Source organism: Aethalodelphis obliquidens, unplaced genomic scaffold, assembly GCF_003676395.1.
Source record: "Aethalodelphis obliquidens isolate GAN/ISIS:26980383/991018 unplaced genomic scaffold, ASM367639v1 scaffold79, whole genome shotgun sequence".
NCBI classification, from domain to species: domain Eukaryota; kingdom Metazoa; phylum Chordata; class Mammalia; order Artiodactyla; family Delphinidae; genus Aethalodelphis; species Aethalodelphis obliquidens.
Genome location: NW_020838023.1, coordinates 6557910 through 6576702, shown reverse-complemented (window position 1 = coordinate 6576702; position 18793 = coordinate 6557910). Strand labels below are relative to the sequence as shown.

At 40.1% G+C, this 18793-nt stretch overlaps 2 protein-coding genes across 3 annotated transcripts in view; one reads left to right on the top strand and one right to left on the bottom strand.

The window, feature by feature from the left end:
* Positions 1 to 18793, top strand: part of TNFRSF11B (TNF receptor superfamily member 11b) — a 29948-nt gene that overhangs the window by 7072 nt on the left and 4083 nt on the right. Inside the window, exons 2-3 of the mRNA XM_027092530.1 lie at positions 12695 to 13064; positions 17705 to 17896. Of these exons, the coding sequence (XP_026948331.1) occupies positions 12695 to 13064; positions 17705 to 17896 (562 nt within the window). The remainder of the gene's footprint in view (positions 1 to 12694; positions 13065 to 17704; positions 17897 to 18793) is intronic.
* Positions 1 to 18793, bottom strand: part of COLEC10 (collectin subfamily member 10) — a 170071-nt gene that overhangs the window by 150323 nt on the left and 955 nt on the right. For both annotated transcript variants that reach the window (XM_027092531.1, XM_027092532.1), the window contains exon 2: positions 10844 to 10934. The gene's annotated coding sequence lies outside the window, so the exon portion shown is untranslated. The remainder of the gene's footprint in view (positions 1 to 10843; positions 10935 to 18793) is intronic.

Below are 18793 nucleotides of genomic sequence, written 5' to 3'. Positions count from 1 at the left end.
GATGCAGGAGGAAATGAAAGGTCATTTCTGAAGGTCATACTTCTAAAAAAGTAGTGTGCTCCAAAAAGCCCTGATTTATTACTTTCTTATTGGGATTTTTAAAAAATCAATCTCTTTAGTATTATAGTTTTAATACTGTGAAAACATTGTTTAATTTCCTTGAAGCATCTTCCTTAAAACTAAAAAGAGCAGCCTTAGGATTTTCACTACAACTTAGTCTGCACCTTGGAAGCATTTTCTGTAAGAGCCTCTTAAATAATCAACTTTAAAGTAGGAAAATCTGTGTCAAGATGAATTTAGATTTAAAGCAAGATAGTAATTCATCTAAGCTTTGTGACCGCCTTTAGTAAATTCAGTTTTCTTCTCTGGTCTTTGATCCCCAAACCTCCCTTGCCATGTAATGGTACTTTGTTGTTCAAAAAAACTATTTTTTATTCTTAGAAAATATGGATTTCAAGACCTTATTCTTTAGAAAGCCCCCTTCCACCATCAGTTGGCATCACCACCACCACCAACACCAACAAAAGTAATTTAGGAATTCATTTGTGGGGTGTAATGACAGTAAGAGCTCTACAGCAGCAGACAAGAAGCAAGGGATCTTATTTCTCAGTTTTGCCTTAGATTCTGAGGTCCAGCCAGTGACTTCACTTCTCTGAGTCTTACTTTGTTCATCTCTAAAACAGGGGTGTTGGACCGGGTGATGTGTGGAAGGTCTGCTTTGGTTTTAAGTCTTTGTCATTAAAAAATGAATCAAGGGGCTTCCCTGGTGGCGCAGTGGTTGAGAGTCCGCCTGTCAGTGCGGGGGACATGGGTTCGTGCCCCGGCCCGGGAAGATCCCACATGCCGCGGAGCGGCTCGGCCCGTGAGCCATGGCCGCTGAGCCTGAGCGTCCGGAGCCTGTGCTCTGCAAGGGGTGAGGCCACAGCAGTGAGAGGCCCGCGTACCGCAAAAAAAAAAAAAAAAAAAAAAAAAAAGAATCAAAATTTTTTACTATATACCTGCTAATATTCCAGACATACAAAGATCAAATGGACTTAGTTATCTATGCAAAAAAAAAAAAAAAGTATACCAAAGAAATTTAAAAAAAAAATCTATTTTGTTGTAATTGTCAAAGTTTCTTCCGCCCAATTGGTTTCATTTATAAGAAATTCTGTTTAAATCAATGAGATCACAAGAGGAAGCAGCTTTTGAAATGTCGCCTGCTTTTAAGTAGCAAGACTAGATCTGGGCTTTAGGATCACAGATTATTCTTTTAAACTAAAAACTATTTTTTCATTCTGAAACAAGTCCTTTTTGTCTTCAGCTAGCACAGAAGCCATTAATGTGTGTATTTTCATATCCCATATAGTTAGAAGCCAGGTCCAAGACATTCCCTCAGGACTTACTAAAGCGGTATAATTATGGTCACCAGCAATCTCCTTAGACTCCTTTTGAGCAGAGTTTTCAATCTGTATTCACAAGGAAGTACTCGACAACTGCATACTGCTCTTTGGAATAAGTGTCAAACGTTCAGGTGAAATAAGCATGATAATGGGTGGGTTGGCATGACCATTAAATACTGCACTGGAACTCTACATGGGCTGTTAGACACATGCCTCTGCTCCCACACTGTTTCCTGTCTCTTCTAACATCCAGTAAAAGGAAAAAAATCAACTAGATTGTGCTAAAACAAAGGTCAACTAGAACGTGTGAGTGATGGTTACTGCACAATGATGTAGTCGTTAGTGCCGTTTGTAAACATTTTCCATTCTCCTCCCTTTCAGAAACATGGTAAGATTGTAGTTCTTAGTTTTCTCTGGGGAGCAAGGGGGTAGGGGTGTGAATAGTTCTGGCAATGACTTGTGAATGTAAATGACAGAAGTCACTTCCACATTAGAGCACTTAATTGTCCATATATGACCTCCAACATTTTTTTCTCTTTCCCTCTTTCACTGCAAATAAACCATGTTCCAGGTATTAATTTCTATATCATCCTAGGTCCTGGACAGACGGCAATGCTAACAACCTTCATTTTCACAAAAATCCTCGAATGTGGAGATTGGTATCTATCTTACAGGCAAGGAAACTGAGGTTCAGAGAAGTTAAGTAATTTTCCCTAAGGTGACCTGGCTGAGAAGTATTTTCTGTCCTGTAGGAGCTTACATCTAGCAGCTGAGTCCCGTGAAAAATACCCATAAGGCAGAGCAAAGCTTCTGGGTTCCTTCAACCAGAGTTCTCTTCTCTGCCGGGGTTAAGAATGTCCTGGGATGCGGCTCAGAGTCACATCCTTGGTCAAAGTGATTGCAATGTATTTTTTCATCCTTTTTTCAGCTCCTCCTTCAGCTGGAGGGGGTCACCATGTTTTTGTCTTTGTTTTTTTCTGTTGAAATTAAATGTCCTGGCCTCCTTACTGGACTTGAATTCTAAGTCCAGACCCATTAGGGTATAGAGCATGAGGCAAACGCTTTATATTTTAGCTCCTCATTAGAAAAGTGCAATCCTAGGGAAGCAAGAGCGGGTGAAAGAAGAGTAAGCAAAAAAGGAAGGCAACTTCAAGGGGGTGCATCACTGAGAAGCTGCTACTTAGTATAAAGTGCAACTGATTGCTCAGTCTCACAAGACCATCTTCCAGAGAGGCTGTGTGAACTACTGCATTCCAGGACAGAAGACACAGAAGAATTTATTCACAGGGATAAATGATAGATAGATAGATAGATAGACAGATAGATGACAGATAGATAGATAGACAGATAGATGACAGATAGATAGATAGACAGATAGATGACAGATAGATAGGGGATGGGATGGCATGGATGGATGTATGGACAGATAGACAAAATATAGATCTTACTGAATTTTACATTGTGTCATAGGTGATCATTTATATGCCTATCTCGTTAGTAATACTGCAGGTTCCCAGGGGGAATAGTCAATTGTTAAAGGCTTAGGTTCAGACAAGATTGGATTTGAATCCCAGCTCAGATGGGTACTAGCTCTGTGACTTTTGACAAGTCACTCAACTTCTCTGGGACTGTTTCTTCATCTATAAAATGGGGTTAATACTATCACCTCAGAGGTTGGAGGGGATGGATGACAATAGCATGTGAAGAAAGGGCTCAGTATAGAGCCTATTATGTAATGATGTTATAATATATTGTGTTATTATTATTCAGCATATCACCCAGGGCTTCCAGTATGATGTTTTGCATGTTATAGGCACAAGATAAATGTCTCCATGTTTAAATCACATCCTGTTTTATTCCATTTCCATTTCTAGTTTCTATTCCATTTCATAACCACCATGGCTGTTTTTTTCTAACTTTCTCTCACGAGCTGCCCTTGACCATATATTGATTGGGCTTCAATCTAGATCATTAGCAACCAGATTGACTCATAGGATGATGTGAGCAATGTATTATCTTTGAGGAAAGGTAGATATAAAATGGAATTTAAAATTTGATGTTCAAAAATATCAACATACTAGGGCTTCCCTGGTGGCACAGTGGTTGAGAATCCGTCTGCCAATGCAGGGGACACGGGTTCGTGCCCCAGTCCAGGAAGATCCCACATGCCGTGGAGCGGCTGGGCCCATGAGCCATGGCCGCTGAGCCTGCGCGTCCGGAGCCTGTGCTCCGCAACGGGAGAGGCCACGGCAGTGAGAGGTCCGCGTGCCGCAAAAAAAAAAAAAAAAAAAAAAAAAAAATCAACATACTAAACTGTATTGCCCATTCTGAGCTCAAAATGCCAGGGACTGTAGCTGGAAAACCGAACTAGTGATATCACCCTTGTGCTTGTCAAGTGGGCCTGAATGGACATAATTATAAGGAGAATTGCAACCAGCCCTGTTGTTGAGTTGAAATTTTCAGAATTGATGCTATATCTCAAATCTTGTGATTAATAGAAGTCCAAGAGAAGAAATATTAAGATCTGAGATCCAAAATGTGGGAGATTTCTACACATCTCCCTCGGGAAGTCTGAAGTGTTTACCTGCATTACAAGTTCTTTTGTCTTAGAGATTCTCTCATTTATTTGTTAATCTATCAAATGTTAATTACCTATAAACTCCTCTGAAGCAGCACAAGCCTCATAAGCAACTCTGTTCTGACAATTCTGGTTGATTCCAAACATAAACAAGGTACTGCTAATTAATTGAAAAAGCCTCCAAACAACTAGAGGAAACTTCTTGAAAGGAACCGAAAAAAACTCATTTAAAGTTAAGTTTTACCTGGAGACAGTTCTTCAGCCCCAAGGGAAGCAAAAGAGTGTAAAATTTGGCCCAGTGATTCATCTAATAAATCATAATTGCTTGTGTTTCCCTTCTCCTGTTTACCTAGCAAAAGCTGTTGGCAGCAAATCAGTTCCTAGTAGATGAACAGATTTTAATGCATTTGCTCTACATCCTGACCTAGAGACCTAATCCTGGCTATTGTGGAAATTATTAGGCAGTGGTAGACCCTCAGGTGGGGAACTGGCAGCAGGAGATAAACCTCTCAAATGAGCTACCTGCTTTTTTACACACTTACCTTTCAAATAGAAGCTAAATACAAATGGAACAGTACATGCAAAATGCCAAGCGAAATGAAAGATGCTTAAACAAAAATCTTCCTTTAAGCAAATTCTGTCATCACTATCATTTTACAGATGAGAAAGCTGCAGATTTTGTCCTTGTCCTTGAAAATTTATCCTTTACATGGAGGCTATTTATCTGTGTCTGTAGAATCACCAGTAATCCTAATTACACATAGTAGGTACTCAATATCTATTGAATTGAATAAAATTAAAATAGATATATTGAATACGTGCTATGTATAAGACACCATGCTAAGCATTTAAGGTGTATGGAAACAAACCCTTTTCTATCTGAGCCCTCTAAGCAAATCTGTGGAACTGCCTTGAAATATTTTACTTAGACCAAGCAAGTGATACAAGTTGGGAAGATACTGAAACTGATTTTAAAAACAAGTCAGAGATGCTTTTTTCTGGAGATGATTAAGAATAGGATAGATAATCGACTTACGGCATATTTTAGGTGTGTTACTCCCTACTGAACAAGAAACTTCAAAATGCCTCCTAAAATGAGACTGATTCAAAATGTCCCCCATTTCCCACCTCCTATGTAATTAGCATATGTAATAATGACTCATTCTTGTCTGGAATCTTATTCTTTACCAAGTTTATTTGTGTCCCTTTACTAATTTTAAAACAATTGTATAGGGATAGATAAAATAAGGATTATTCTCATTGTAGAGGTAAGATAATGGCCAAGGGTTATTAAGCTGGTGGTTGAACTGAGCTTGGAACCCTGGCATGCAGGTTTCCAGCTAAAAGTGCTCCTGTAAATTCACATCAATCTAATGGATCTAAAAGCTGTACGTTTTTTAGATATTCTTATAATTATCCATTTAGCATTCTTCTTGAAACTTTCTGTGATATCCCTACTTTTTTTTCTCTTTTTCATCCCATCTTACAAATGTCTGTAGGTTCCAAAGGTAAACATTTTAATCTTTTTTTGCTTCTGTACCATATCCTTGGGTAATGCCATCCTATTCTCTGTTTCTAGAGCCATTTACGTGTTCATAACCCTGAAATCTGTGTCTTTAGCTGCGTTTCTATCCTGAATACCCAATACACGTAGTTAAGTGTCTACTCGACATCATCACTTGAGTCTCATAGTTGGAAGATCCAAAACTAAATTCATTGTCTTCCTCCATAACTGTGTCCTCCTCCTGCTGTTGGTAATTAATGGCAACACCACATATCTAGTAGTCAGAATTCATGGGCATGTTCTCTATTTGCTATTTCTAGTACCTCCCTCCCCATGCAATCAGCTAATATATCATACCTATCCCTTCCTCTCCTCCTTACCACTGTCTAATTTCAGCTTCTCCTCATTTCTGACCTGTTTCTCTATTGAGCCTTTTCTTGATCCTCTTTTTCCTCTGTTTTACCTCCAATTGTTTTGCAGTGATTTATGAGTATTTTACATCAGCCTAGGCTTTTGGATGAATGTTCTAGCAAACAGGAACATTAACTTATTCAACCCCATTGTTTAGCAATATTTCCAGAGCATAGTAATTGTTTCAATAAGTGTTCACTGAATGAATGAATAAATAAATTATTTAAGGAATGGAGGAAATAGGAGAGAAGTTACTACACTATAAGACTATAGAAAGTCAAGTAAACTAACCTTCATAGGAAAAGAGTTTTTTTTTTTTAAAAAAATAAGCTTTATAGTTTATACTACAAGAGATCTTTAGGAAACTCACCATGATATATATCCTGAATGTTTCCTTTCTTGGCTAAGATGAACTGTAAAATACTATGGTTTCCAAACTGACCAGAAGTTTAGCTAACTCTGGAGAGTCCTCAAATAGTTTTCTGTGGCAAAGATCATGACGAGGGATCACAAAAGGAACTCCCAAACCAAGTAGTTATTTCAAGCTTTGTGTGGGCTCCTTTTAATGAATTTTCCATAAACGGAAACCCACCGGGTCACTCATGGTTCTGTATACCAGAGAGAGCAAGCCCAGTGGTATGCGACTGGCTGCATTGCATCATGCAAAAATAAATTTGCTGGAGGAAGTGTATTCTTGTATCCTTTAAGGAGAAGCATATACTGGTAGCCTGCTGTAGTGAAATCACTTGTCATCTAAGAAATTTCCATCTCAGTAACTTTGGACAAGAGCTAGTCTTAGCACAAAGAAAGAAAAATCATCAGTTCATCTAGACTTTGGAAAGGCTTTGGTTGAGCTCCTCACTTTCGTGATCTCCTAACACTATGCTCTCGAATCTGAATGAAAAGTTAGCATTTTAGGGCTTACTTTTGGACTACGCATGAAGGCTATAGCATAAGTTAGAGCATTTAGTAAATGTTAAAGGATATGGCCAAACAATAGTATTCTATGACACATGCTCTGGGTTTTAATTCTGCCTCTACTGATCACTGTGACCTGGGATGGTTGGTCATTCTAAGACTCATTTTGTAGCTTGTGGAGACTTAATGATGATAATGGTAAAACATCATAAAGTAGGTACCAACCAATGTGTTATAAAGATTATTTTTTAGTTCACCGCCTGGCACAGAGATTTAATGTGTTTGTTAGAATGGAATAGACAAAACAGAATTCTACCTTCATATTGCCCATTTTTCTTTCCACTACCATATAACTCCTAAATATGGGGAATTTTAGAAATTTTATGTTTGGGACTAAGAGTTATGTGATTAATTGAAAGACCAGTTAAAGCATTTAATAATAAAAATTATATACCTATATCTTAAATATTTTATTTTGACTTAAAACATTTAAATAAACATTCATTCACCTGTATTTTGAGATACAGTCAAGGCCTTTCTTAGAATCTGTGTTGGCTACCTGGAGTCCCATGCTGTCTTTCTTACAAAACCCTTATCTAAAATGTATTGCCCATCCATTTCAGTTTTGGAGCTTAAAGACATTTTTGAAATAAATTGATTATATAATCCTTCTGGATGTTTTCCCCATTTTGTTTTTGCAGTTGTCTCAGCTACCTCAGATGCTATAGTAGGGTTCTGTTGTTGTTGTTTTGTTTTTCCATGCATCAACTTTATCAAGTCATCCCCCAAGCATTCAATTTACTTTTCATAGAAAAATAATTTTTTCACACCCATGTTTACTGGTTTACATAATATTTGAGTCTCCCAACTATAGTTACAACTACAGCATATATAGACACATACATACAATGAGCATCAACAGAGTCAGCAGCAAACATACCACCGACTTTTTTAAGAGAGCAAATGGGAGTTGGAATGCTCAAGGAGAAGGCATGGCTAAGAATCCGGCGAGCTGGGGCAGCCCTTGGTTTTACAGAGGGAATGGAAGGCATGGGTGAATCTGAAAACTGGAGGTTGATAAGAGAGTTCTGCAGTATAGGCATAGCTTGGAGATATCGTGGGTTCGATTCCAGACCACCACAATCAAAGGAATATCACAATAAAGCACATCACATGAATCTTTTGGTTTCCCAGTGCATATAAAAGTTATGTTTACACTATACTGTAGCCTATTAAGTGTGCAATGACATTATGTCTACAAAACAATGTATATACCCTAATCAAAAAGTACTTTATCGTCAAAAAATGCTGTCATCTGAGCCTTCAGTAGGTCATAATCTTTTTGCAATAATAACATTAAAGATCACTGATCACAGGGAAGTCCCTGGCGGTCCAGTGGTTAAGACTCTGTGCTTGCACTGCAGGGGCACGAGTTCCATCCCTGGTTGGGGAACTACAATCTCACATGCCACGTGGCACAGCCAGGGGAAAAAGAAAAAGATCACTGATCACACATTACCACAGCAAATAGAATGATAATGAAAAAGTTTGAAACATGGCAAGCATTACCAAAATGTGACACAAAGTGAGCAAGTGCTGCTGGAAAAATGGCACCAATGGACGCTCAACACAGGGTTGCCACAAACGTTCAGTTGTAAAAAACACATATATTGTGCTGTGAAGCACAGTAGAGCAAAGTATTGTAAAAAGGGGTTTTACAAATAAAAGAGTGGAACAAGAAGTAGGAGGGGGGTTAGAGCAAAACATTTGTTTCCAAGTTCATTGGCTACTTAAACTCTGTCAATATTACAGTGATAGAAAGAAAAATGGTAGAGCCAGAAAATGCTTCAGAGAACAACTAATTCAGCCCACCCATCACCTTCACCCACTTCCATCACCTGCTAATATTTGACAGATGAGGAAAGATGGTTGGGTTTGAAAGAGAACATTCTTTAACACAGTCCAACATGAAAGAAAAATGGAAGGTGAGGAGAGGGACAAAGCTACTATAGATGGAGCCTGAACTGTCCTTTCAAGAAAAGAGACATCGGGGGCTTCAGGAAGGATTCCTGGACTTGTGGGAGGCACTAGATTAGAGGACTTCTGGATTCCCTTCAAGGATTAGGGGTCTACACCAGAGGATGGATGGATAGGGAATGGGGAGAGGAAGAAAGAAAAAATGGAGAGAAAATTCCATTTAATTTTTCTTTAAAAATCAAGCATAACCCAAAGCAGACTGGCCTCTTTTACAGACAGCACTTTATGCTTCTGCATAGACACCTATGTACGTGTCCCAGCCTTTGCAGATATTCATCAGTGGTTATGTTATGCACTGCACAGAAACATTTATTTTTGAACTCTTCTTAGACTTTAAATATTATCAGCTGGCAAAGGAGATAGAGCCAGTGTTAAGATGGTCTGTCCTCCTTTGGCTTCTTCCTCACTGCTTTTCTAGGAAAGGCAGAAGAAAGTGAGAGAGAGGACTGAGATGAAGAGCTTTATTAACTTTGCCCATCCTCTGTCCAGTAACTGGTTCCAGAAATTCGGTGCAGGAATTGGGGCTAACCAGATAGGGAGACTCAGTATCCAACATGGGCCACACAGAGTTCTGTCATTTTACCAAAGTGGAAAATTTTCAAATAAAACACAGAGGCCCAATGGAACTTGCTGAAAACAAGTCTGCAGTTCCTAACGGCTTTCCAATTTTTTAAAAAATATATACGATCATTCCATGCGGTAGCCGAGGAGAAATGACCTTCACCATTATAACTGCTCTCTAATCCTTAAGTCAACCTGATTTATTTATTTTTTCTCTGTGGATTCGTTTCACCTAAGCTTCCCTGTATTTTGAAGAGATGGCAACTAATTTCCTAAGCATGGTTTCAGGAAACCAACAATGTCATGTCCAATTGCCTAGAAAAATACAAATTGCATCAGTATTCTTGGTCAGGTCTTGTATTTGTGGGGCTGCTTGTAGTGAGCACCATCTGTGGGGTTTTTCCCATCTCATCCTCGTCACTTCTTGGTAAGAGAGAAAAGGGTCCGCTGATGAGTAAATGAGCCATGTTGGTGTGAGGAAGGGGGCGTGATGGGAAGTCAGGCGGGGGGAAGTCTCAGGACTGCTAGCCCTACCAGGATGGGGCTCACTCAGCAGCAGCAAGCAGGACAAAGGCATATCCCTATGGACCTCTGAGCTGAGCTTCTTGAAAGAAGAGAACCCTCAAAAGTGGCTTTTCAGGAAACTGAAAGTGAACATCAAGAGAAAAAAAGCATTTTTCATTGCTTTCCTGTGGCTTTGCGAGTTGCATCAGGAAAACTTCATTCCCTAGCGTTGAATATTTTCGAAATATTTGAGCCAAGCCCACACAGGGGCCTTGAAAAATATAGCATAATATGATTCGAATGACCAAGAAGCAACAAAGTCAGTTCATCTTGCTTCATTTCCTTCCAAACATTGATCGTTATTTGTAGTTATTTATTCTTTCCTTCTATGTTCTCTGCCTCCTCACTAGACTGTGGGCAGTTTGAAGAGCATCTTTGTTTCGTGTGCCACCATATGCTAAGATCTTCTACAATGCCTGGTACATGGTAGATGCTCAATAGATATGTGTTGAATGAACAGATTCCATCTATTTCTGACAAATCCAGACCAAACCACAGAGCTTTCACTCGTTACTGGTCCACTTCTTTCTCCTAATGTTGACCCAGTTTATCTGAGCCAATAGAAAACCCCAGGGAAATTCAAGAACATACATTTCTCCAAAACCCTCGGGTCATGAGAGCGTCCTGAAAATACCACCGAAGCAGCCCTGGTTTTGCACAATAAGTATTCTACTTATTGTTGGTTAGGAGTCCCTTACATCACAGCACTCTGAAAATTGCTCTCAGTTAAAAAGTCCATGGCCCTAGGTGAGATCTTTTATTCGTTCAATCTGGTTTATCAGCTCATATTAGGTCCAGACATCCCTGACCCTTGTCATGTCCCAATAAGAAGTGAATAGAATTACTTATTAAAATGCCCAAATGCGTATGAAAAAGGCCTTTCTTTACCTTTGTTATTCCTCTTTCAAAAGGGAGTGCTGTTTCCCTAGCTTGGCACACTTTTTCCAGGTCAATGGGTTTCTGTGAGATTTCCTGAGTTCTGCAAAGAAGAAAGTTTGGAAAAAATTATTATTTGGCCTGCCACCTTCCCAAAGCCTGAGAACAGTCAGTGTTGATCCCTGTATCAGAAACAAACAATAAAACCCAAACAAACCACCCCTACGCACAAACAACACTTTTTCTTCTAATTAGTGTGAAGAACTACTTCAGTGTTCCCTTGAAGACCTTCTGAGATCTAGACTACAAGACAGAATGCCCATGTGGCGCTGCCTTCCCAAGCAGTACTCTTGCCTGCAAAATCTTTCTCCTACGCACACAGCTCTTCGGCCATTATGGACGGAAACTTCTGAAACCCTGCCTGCTCCCTGAAGTTTTTCCCAATTAACCTTAAGAGAGGAGGTCATTTAATTTTCTAGACATCATTCACCTATGAGATTCAAGACTGCACCATATGATGTTATGGAGGAAATATGTCTTAAAATTCTAGGAATCTTCCAGTAGATTACCAGCTGCACAGAGACAAAGATCATATCTTTTATCATTTTTTTTTTCTTTTTGGCTGCATTGGATCTTTGTTGCGGTGTGCGGGCTTCTCATCGCAGTGGCTTCTCTTGTTGTGGAGCACAGGCTCTAGGCCCGCGGGCTTCAGTAGTTGAGGCGCGTGGGCTCAGTAGTTGTGGCTCACAGGCTCTAGAGCGCAGGATCAGTAGTTGTGACGCATGGCCTTAATTTCTCTGTGGCACGTGGGATCTTCCCGGACCAGGGATTGAACCCATGTCCCCTGCTTTGGCAGGCGGATTCTTAACCACTGCGCCTCCAGGGAAGTCCCAAGATCACATCTTACTCACCAGCATATTTCTGGTATATTTCTGGTAGGTATGCAGTACATATCTGTTGCATGAGTGAATGAATGATCAGAATGACTGTAATCACCAACTGTTTACTTTACCATATGTTTGGAATCATTACATCTTAGAACGGGAAAACTAAAAGAAAAATATCATCTCGTCCTAAATATGCTACTGTGACCACCCCATTTAAAGTTTGTTATCTCTCTACCTTCCCCTCCATATTTCCAATTTTTTTACAACACTTATTTTCTATTGTATAATTTATGTGTAATTTGTTATTTATTTTCTTACTCCCCCAGTTGGATGGTAAACTCCATAGACAGAGTTTATTGACTATTTTATTCACTACTGTATCCCAATTGCCCAGAACAGAGCCTGGGACACAACTATCGTCAAGTGAATAAATTATATTTATTGAGGATGGGCTCCACACATGGGAATCACAGCAGTAGATTTTTCAGTCCCCAGCCCCAGCTTCACATCTGTGGAATCAGAATGTTTAGGGATATAAATCTCAGGAATCTACATGTTATCAAGGTGTCTAGGTGATTCTGGTATAGCTATTCTGAGAACCACTAGTTCACCCAACTCACTAATCTAGATAATCCTGAAGCCCAGGGAGGTAAAGTGTCACTCAGGGCACAAGGGTTGTTTAGCGGTGCATCTAAGTGTAATCATTTCTCTTCTGATGAGCTTTCCACTCCAGCCATCTATGAGCTAGATTTACTGAATATGTTTTGCTGCTATTGCCATCTTGGTCTTTGAGATTAAGCTACTTAGAGGCAAGAATTATGGCTTCTGAACTCACTTTCTGGGGTCGTAGCTCAGTAGGCAGGAAGGGCATGAGGCTTCAGGTATTAAAGGACTCTTTGAGGTTAATGATGCTTTTGCACAGAAGAACCACCCCATTTCCATGCTAACACGCCACGATTTCCCTTTCTTCTTCTAGTTCCTGGACATCTCCATTAAATGGACCACCCAGGAGACCTTTCCTCCAAAGTACCTTCATTATGACCCCGAAACCTCTCGTCAGCTGCTGTGTGATAAATGTCCTCCTGGCACCTCCCTGAAACAGCACTGCACAGCGAGGCGGAAGACCCTGTGTGCCCCTTGTCCTGACCACTACTACACAGACAGCTGGCACACCAGCGACGAGTGTCTGTACTGCAGCCCAGTGTGCAAGGAACTGCAGTACGTCAAGCAGGAGTGCAATCGCACCCACAACCGCGTGTGCGAATGCGAGGAGGGGCGCTACCTGGAGCTGGAGTTCTGCTTGAAACATAAGAGCTGTCCCTCTGGATTTGGAGTGCTACACGCTGGTATGCATTCGCTTCCAACACGCGGCCGAATTCATTAGCATCACACAAAGTCAGGCAGTAGGGAAAGGTTAAGGGAACATGTTTGTCCTGGTGACATTACAGGACAGCAAATTACAAAGGTAATGGAATCTGCTAGGTATGTACTGTGTGTCTGGATGGCTGCCAAAGAACCATTCCTCAGAGGAACACTTTGCCACTAAGGGGCAATTTAGTTACAAATCTCAAATGCAGCAAATCACTCCCTAATGAGATGCATGATTGACTGCTCTTCCTTAAAGGGACACACTCTGAGTTGCACTGTTTATAGCTGAGCTATGCCTCTGTGTTTCACTTCAGCATGGAGAGCTTCAAACTGCAGTGCTTCCTGACAAACATTAAAAATGTTAACTGATACCAAGAGAGTAATTATGCTGATATTAATGAGGCTCTGGCGTGCTAACAATGAGTAGTTATAATTAATTATGTAAGAAATGAGAATGGCTAGGGGAAATGCAGTTCATTATTAAAAATGAAGCTAGTTCTTCCTTTGGCCTGGCAGTTGAGTGTCTGGGAGGATAAAGATGGTAGCAGCATCTCTTCAATGAGCTTATCCTTTATCTTAGACAAAGCAGACTGTCAAGCCAAGAGTAAGTACCTGTCTACAAAGTACTTTCTCTTTTTGCATTTTGAATAGCATAGGTTAAGGCCAGTGTGCACTGAACTTTCTAAAGTTGTAACCCACTTTTTTTTGTTTTTTTGCTGCATTCACGAAGCTTTGGTATAGTCTGCATGCTCTCCTGGCCTGGGAAAATTAAGAGTATTCACCTACTTTTCTGGAGGAAGCAGTAATCGGTATAGATTCCAATGACACAGTCTGAAGCAGTGTTTCTCAACCTCAGCTCTACTAACGTTTGCGGGCTGGATAATTCTTTTTGTGGGCAGCTGTCCGGTACATGGTAGAGTGTTTAGCAGTATCCCTGGTCTTTAGCCACTAGATGCTAATAGCACTCTTCCCCCAGCTGTGACAACCAAAAATGGCCCAGACATTGCCAAATGTCCCCTGGATGGCAAAATCACCCCTGGTTGACAGTCATTGGTTCTGAGGATGCTAATTATTTGTAACTATTTTGACTTTAAGAAGTTGTAATATAGATTCTAAATGATTATAAACATTTTAGGTTTAAAGGCCTACAAAGGAAACATATTCAAAAATTGAACTACTGGGCTTCCCTGGTGGCGCAGTGGTTGAGGGCCCGCCTGCCGATGCAGGGGACACGGGTTCGTGCCCCGGTCCGGGAAGATCCCACAGGCCGCGGAGCGGCTGGGACCGTGAGCCATGGCCGCTGAGCCTGCGCGTCCGGAGCCTGTGCTCCGCAATGGGAGAGGCCACAACAGCGAGAGGCCCGCGTACCACAAAAAAAAAAAAAAAAAAAAAAAATTGAACTACTAAGTTGCCTAAATTGTGAATTTTATAAAATTAATCACAGAAGGTGCAAATTGCATGGCAGTTCCTTAAAATGCCTCTAGTATGAGTATCTGAGGAAGAAATTGGTGACACTTCTTAGCTTTTATTGGATGATACTTTGGGACTCAAAAGCTAAGCCAAGGTGTAGAGGGGGAAGCCCATCCAACAGAAAGAGATCCACTGAATTCAATTCAGTAATTTATATATGGGGAAATTAATTAAGCAGGGGCTATGCAGCTTGGAAACTAGAAAGTTTTGAAAAATAATGGAAGTAGTAAGGATTTTTCTCACATAAGCATGAAAATTTGTTTGTAGAACAAAGTAAGCAGGCAGTCAGAAGACTTAGTACAAAGGTACACGTTTATTCATTTACTTACTGCTCCCTCCCTAGAAACCTACAAAGGAGTTCCTCATGGAAAATACGAGGTTTCCAGTCCAAAGACAAGATTCTGTAGTATTATTCTAAAAAGTATTTAATAATCATTCTTCGTTTTTTTTTTTTTTTTTTGCGGTACGCAGGCCTCTCACTGCTGTGGCCTCTCCCGTTGCGGAGCACAGGCTCCGGACGCGCAGGCTCAGCGGCCATGGCTCATGGGCCCAGCCGCTCCGTGGCACGTGGGATCTTCCCGGACTGGGGCACGAACCCATGTCCCCTGCATCGGCAGGCGGACTCCCAACCACTGCGCCACCAGGGAAGCCCGTGGTTGTTGTTTTGAAGCCAGATTGTCTTCTCCTCTCCATATTTTACACTGATCCTTGACAACATGGGTTTGAACTACGCAGGTCCACTTGTATGCACATTTTTTTTCAATAGTAAATACTACAGTACGACATGATCACAGTTGCTTGAATCTGTGAATGCAGGACCCCGCTACAGAGGGCTGACTATAAAGTTATAATGGGATTTTCGACTGTGCAGCCTGTGGGTGCCCCTAACCCACCACTGTTCAAGGATCAACTGTACTTCATCCTGTTAGTCCCATAATTCTTATGTAATTGCTTATGGCTAGCATGGTGAATTCTCCACTGAAAAGCACAACTCCTCTTGCCATTCTATTTCACATTTTGCCTGCCAGATTGTACTTTGTATGTTTCTGTTGATATTAATAAGGCAAAATCATTTACTTAGATGGATACATCTTTTTATAAGAAGTTCTATCAGTCATAAAAGAGGGGAGTCGTTTTCAGAAAGGTCATTACATAAAGCCTCCAAATACATTAAAAAAAACTTTCCTTCTATAATTCTTGGATTCCTCTTGGTAGAGAACTTTAAAGGCTAAATTACCTGAAAGAATGTCTTGTACCTATGATTTTCTCATTGGGACACATGAGAACACCCAAGCCATCAACATGTATGTGAAGAATGACAAGATTCTTCTTTGTGCAGTTGGCAAAGGGAGACTTGGATCCAGATGTCCAAGACCATTTACCCCCAGAATAGTAGCAATGAAATAATACCATGGAATCTCTGTCCAAATACCTCTGCTTACGATATTGGATAATTTGGTATCAAGTTGGATCCCATTTAAGGAGAGGAGTGTAGCAAGAAAGTACTTAAAAAAATAGACCTCTTTGTAAAGTGGTTCCTAAGATGATGTCACTGCAACCCTGCAAATGGCATTTAACATGTGAAGGTTTCATGCACGGGTCCCCCTTCTCTTTTTTTTCTGCCAACCGTCTGTCATTTTTATTGGCCAATGCATCATCAATCCCTTTTGAAAAGAAAGAAGCCAGAGTTGAAACTAAAACCGATCCATTGTACTCTTTTTTTCTGGTTTTGGAAAAGGATACAATGAGATGGGAGGTTGAAAATTTTAATAAATGAAATTTATTAACTTTCTGTAGCTTTCCTTTGTCCCTTTAGTATTTGGTATCTTGCGTCAGCCAGAACTGGCCTGTAAAAGCTACATTTGAATATTAAAGTCTAAATCTGTTCAACTAGCTTACACTAGATGGAGGTATTTTCATATGCAAGTACACTGTAATGTATGATCTACCCAGGCATAGAGTCGAGGGTTTGAAGATATTTATTTTTAATAGCATTTTTAGTTGTTGACTGGTTCAAGTTTTCCTGCCAATGATTTACCCAAATTTATCAAGTATCTCTCCACCATGAAATAAAATGCCCTTACAGTCACCCTTCCCTGAATTTTAACGACTGTGCTCTTTTCAGACTCGACAGTTTAAGTAAATGGTATATCATCTTCCATTTACTATGTAATTGTAGGCTTACGCTTTTGAGTCTATGTCAACTTTATTGCCACCTTCAAAAGTTTATTATAATGTTGTAAATTTTTACTTCTCAAGGTTAGCATACTTATGAGTTGCTTCACGATTAGGATTCAGGAAAGAAGGAACTTCAGTAGGAACTGATTGGAATTTAACGATGCAGCATTCCATGGGTACTGATTTCAAAGAATGATATTACAGCAGTTACACAGCAGTTACCTTCATGATTTCCCAGGAATAATTGTGTGGAGATTATGGTTGACAAAAAGATCTTACTGACAGTTTAGCACAGGCAGGACTAATTGAACATCATACACTTCTTTTCTTTCCTCCCCAATTTTGTGCTTGTAGGTAACAACAAAACACGTTTGTGTTTGTATTACAAGTAGGGGAGACTGCCTAAGGGGCTAACTCTAGAAGTTTTGTTCTGTCTAATGAAGTGAAAAATGAAAATGCCTCAAGTTTTGTGCAATATAATAGTCGCAGTAAAAACCAAGTGAAAAGTCTTATCCAAACATATGGAATTTAAGAAAAAAAAATGTCATGAAGAACCTAAGGGTAAGACAGGAATAAAGACACAGACCTACTAGAGAATGGACTTGAGGATATGGGGAGGGGGAAGGGTAAGCTGTGACAAAGTGAGAGAGAGGCATGGACATATATACACTACCAAACATAAAATAGATAGCTAGTGGGAAGCAGCCGCATAGCACAGGGAGATCAGCTCGGTGCTTTGTGACCACCTAGAGGGGTGGGATAGGGAGGGGGGGAGGGAGGGAGACGCAAGAGGGAAGAGATATGGGAACATATGCATATGTATAACTGATTCACTTTGTTATAAAGCAGAAACTAACACACCACTGTAAAGCAATTATACTCCAATAAAGATGTAAAAAAAAAAAAAAGATGGTATCTGCTGCGAAAGTATTTGAGAAGAATGTGCTAAATGGCTTGGTATTTTCTGTAGGAACCCCGGAGCGAAATACAGTTTGCGAAAGTTGTCCGGATGGGTTCTTCTCCAATGAGACGTCATCCAAAGCACCCTGTAGAAAGCACACAAACTGCAGTGCACTTGGGCTCCTTCTAACTCAGAAAGGAAACGCAACGCATGACAATGTATGTTCTGGAAACGGTGAACCGCCTCACAAGTGTGGAATAGGTAATTATGTTTCAAAATAGCAGTCTTTGTACCACCTCTGAGTTGAATACAAGACCCTCCAGCCCTTCTTAGTCAAACTTGTATTTTCCCTTTCTTGAATTTTAACCAACTAAGACTATTCCCTGTGCATCATCGCTAAAGCCACAACTCAAAATTTTTCAAAAAGTCCCCATCTTCTCACAATCATGCTCCAAATCCTGACTTTCACACTTGAATCAAATGTTACCCACGGAGAACGGGGTGGTGTAAAGATTTTGTTTAAGGTTCGATGATCAGAGTCCAAATTGCAGAATTTTTTAAGCTATGCATTTTTATCACTTTTATCTGTATTATTAGCCAAAGTATAAATTGGCAACAAAGAAGCATAGTGACATACATAGATGACAAATTAGAAATGCAATACTGGCTTTGTTACCTATGGTATTACTGCATCTGTTGCATGGAAGTTCTAAGTTCCTGTACTTGTCTTCAACTCTTTATTCAGGAAAGGTCAGTAGCTCCAAGCTCAAGTTACCTGAATGTACCTCATGTTGGTGATGGTACTAATCAGGTTGCTGTCCTCACCTTGTCACTCCTACCACCACACTAACCTCAGACCTTCTACCAAGGACTCATCACACCAGGGAGGATCGACCTTTTAGCATTTAATCAGCTTGACTCTCCTCAAACATCTTTTTGTGTGACATAGAAGTATATAAAACATAGGAATGTGGGTTGGGAGATTGAAGATTCAAACCCAGTTCCAACATTCTTTCACTGCGCTGTAAAAATCTTAGATAAGTCATTCAGCTTTTCTGCTTTCTTATTAAATAATGGAACGAGGGAAGGGATAGAAGAAGAGTGACCTCTAACATTCTCTTTAATTCATTTATACTTTTATTTCTATCGTTCTTTGAG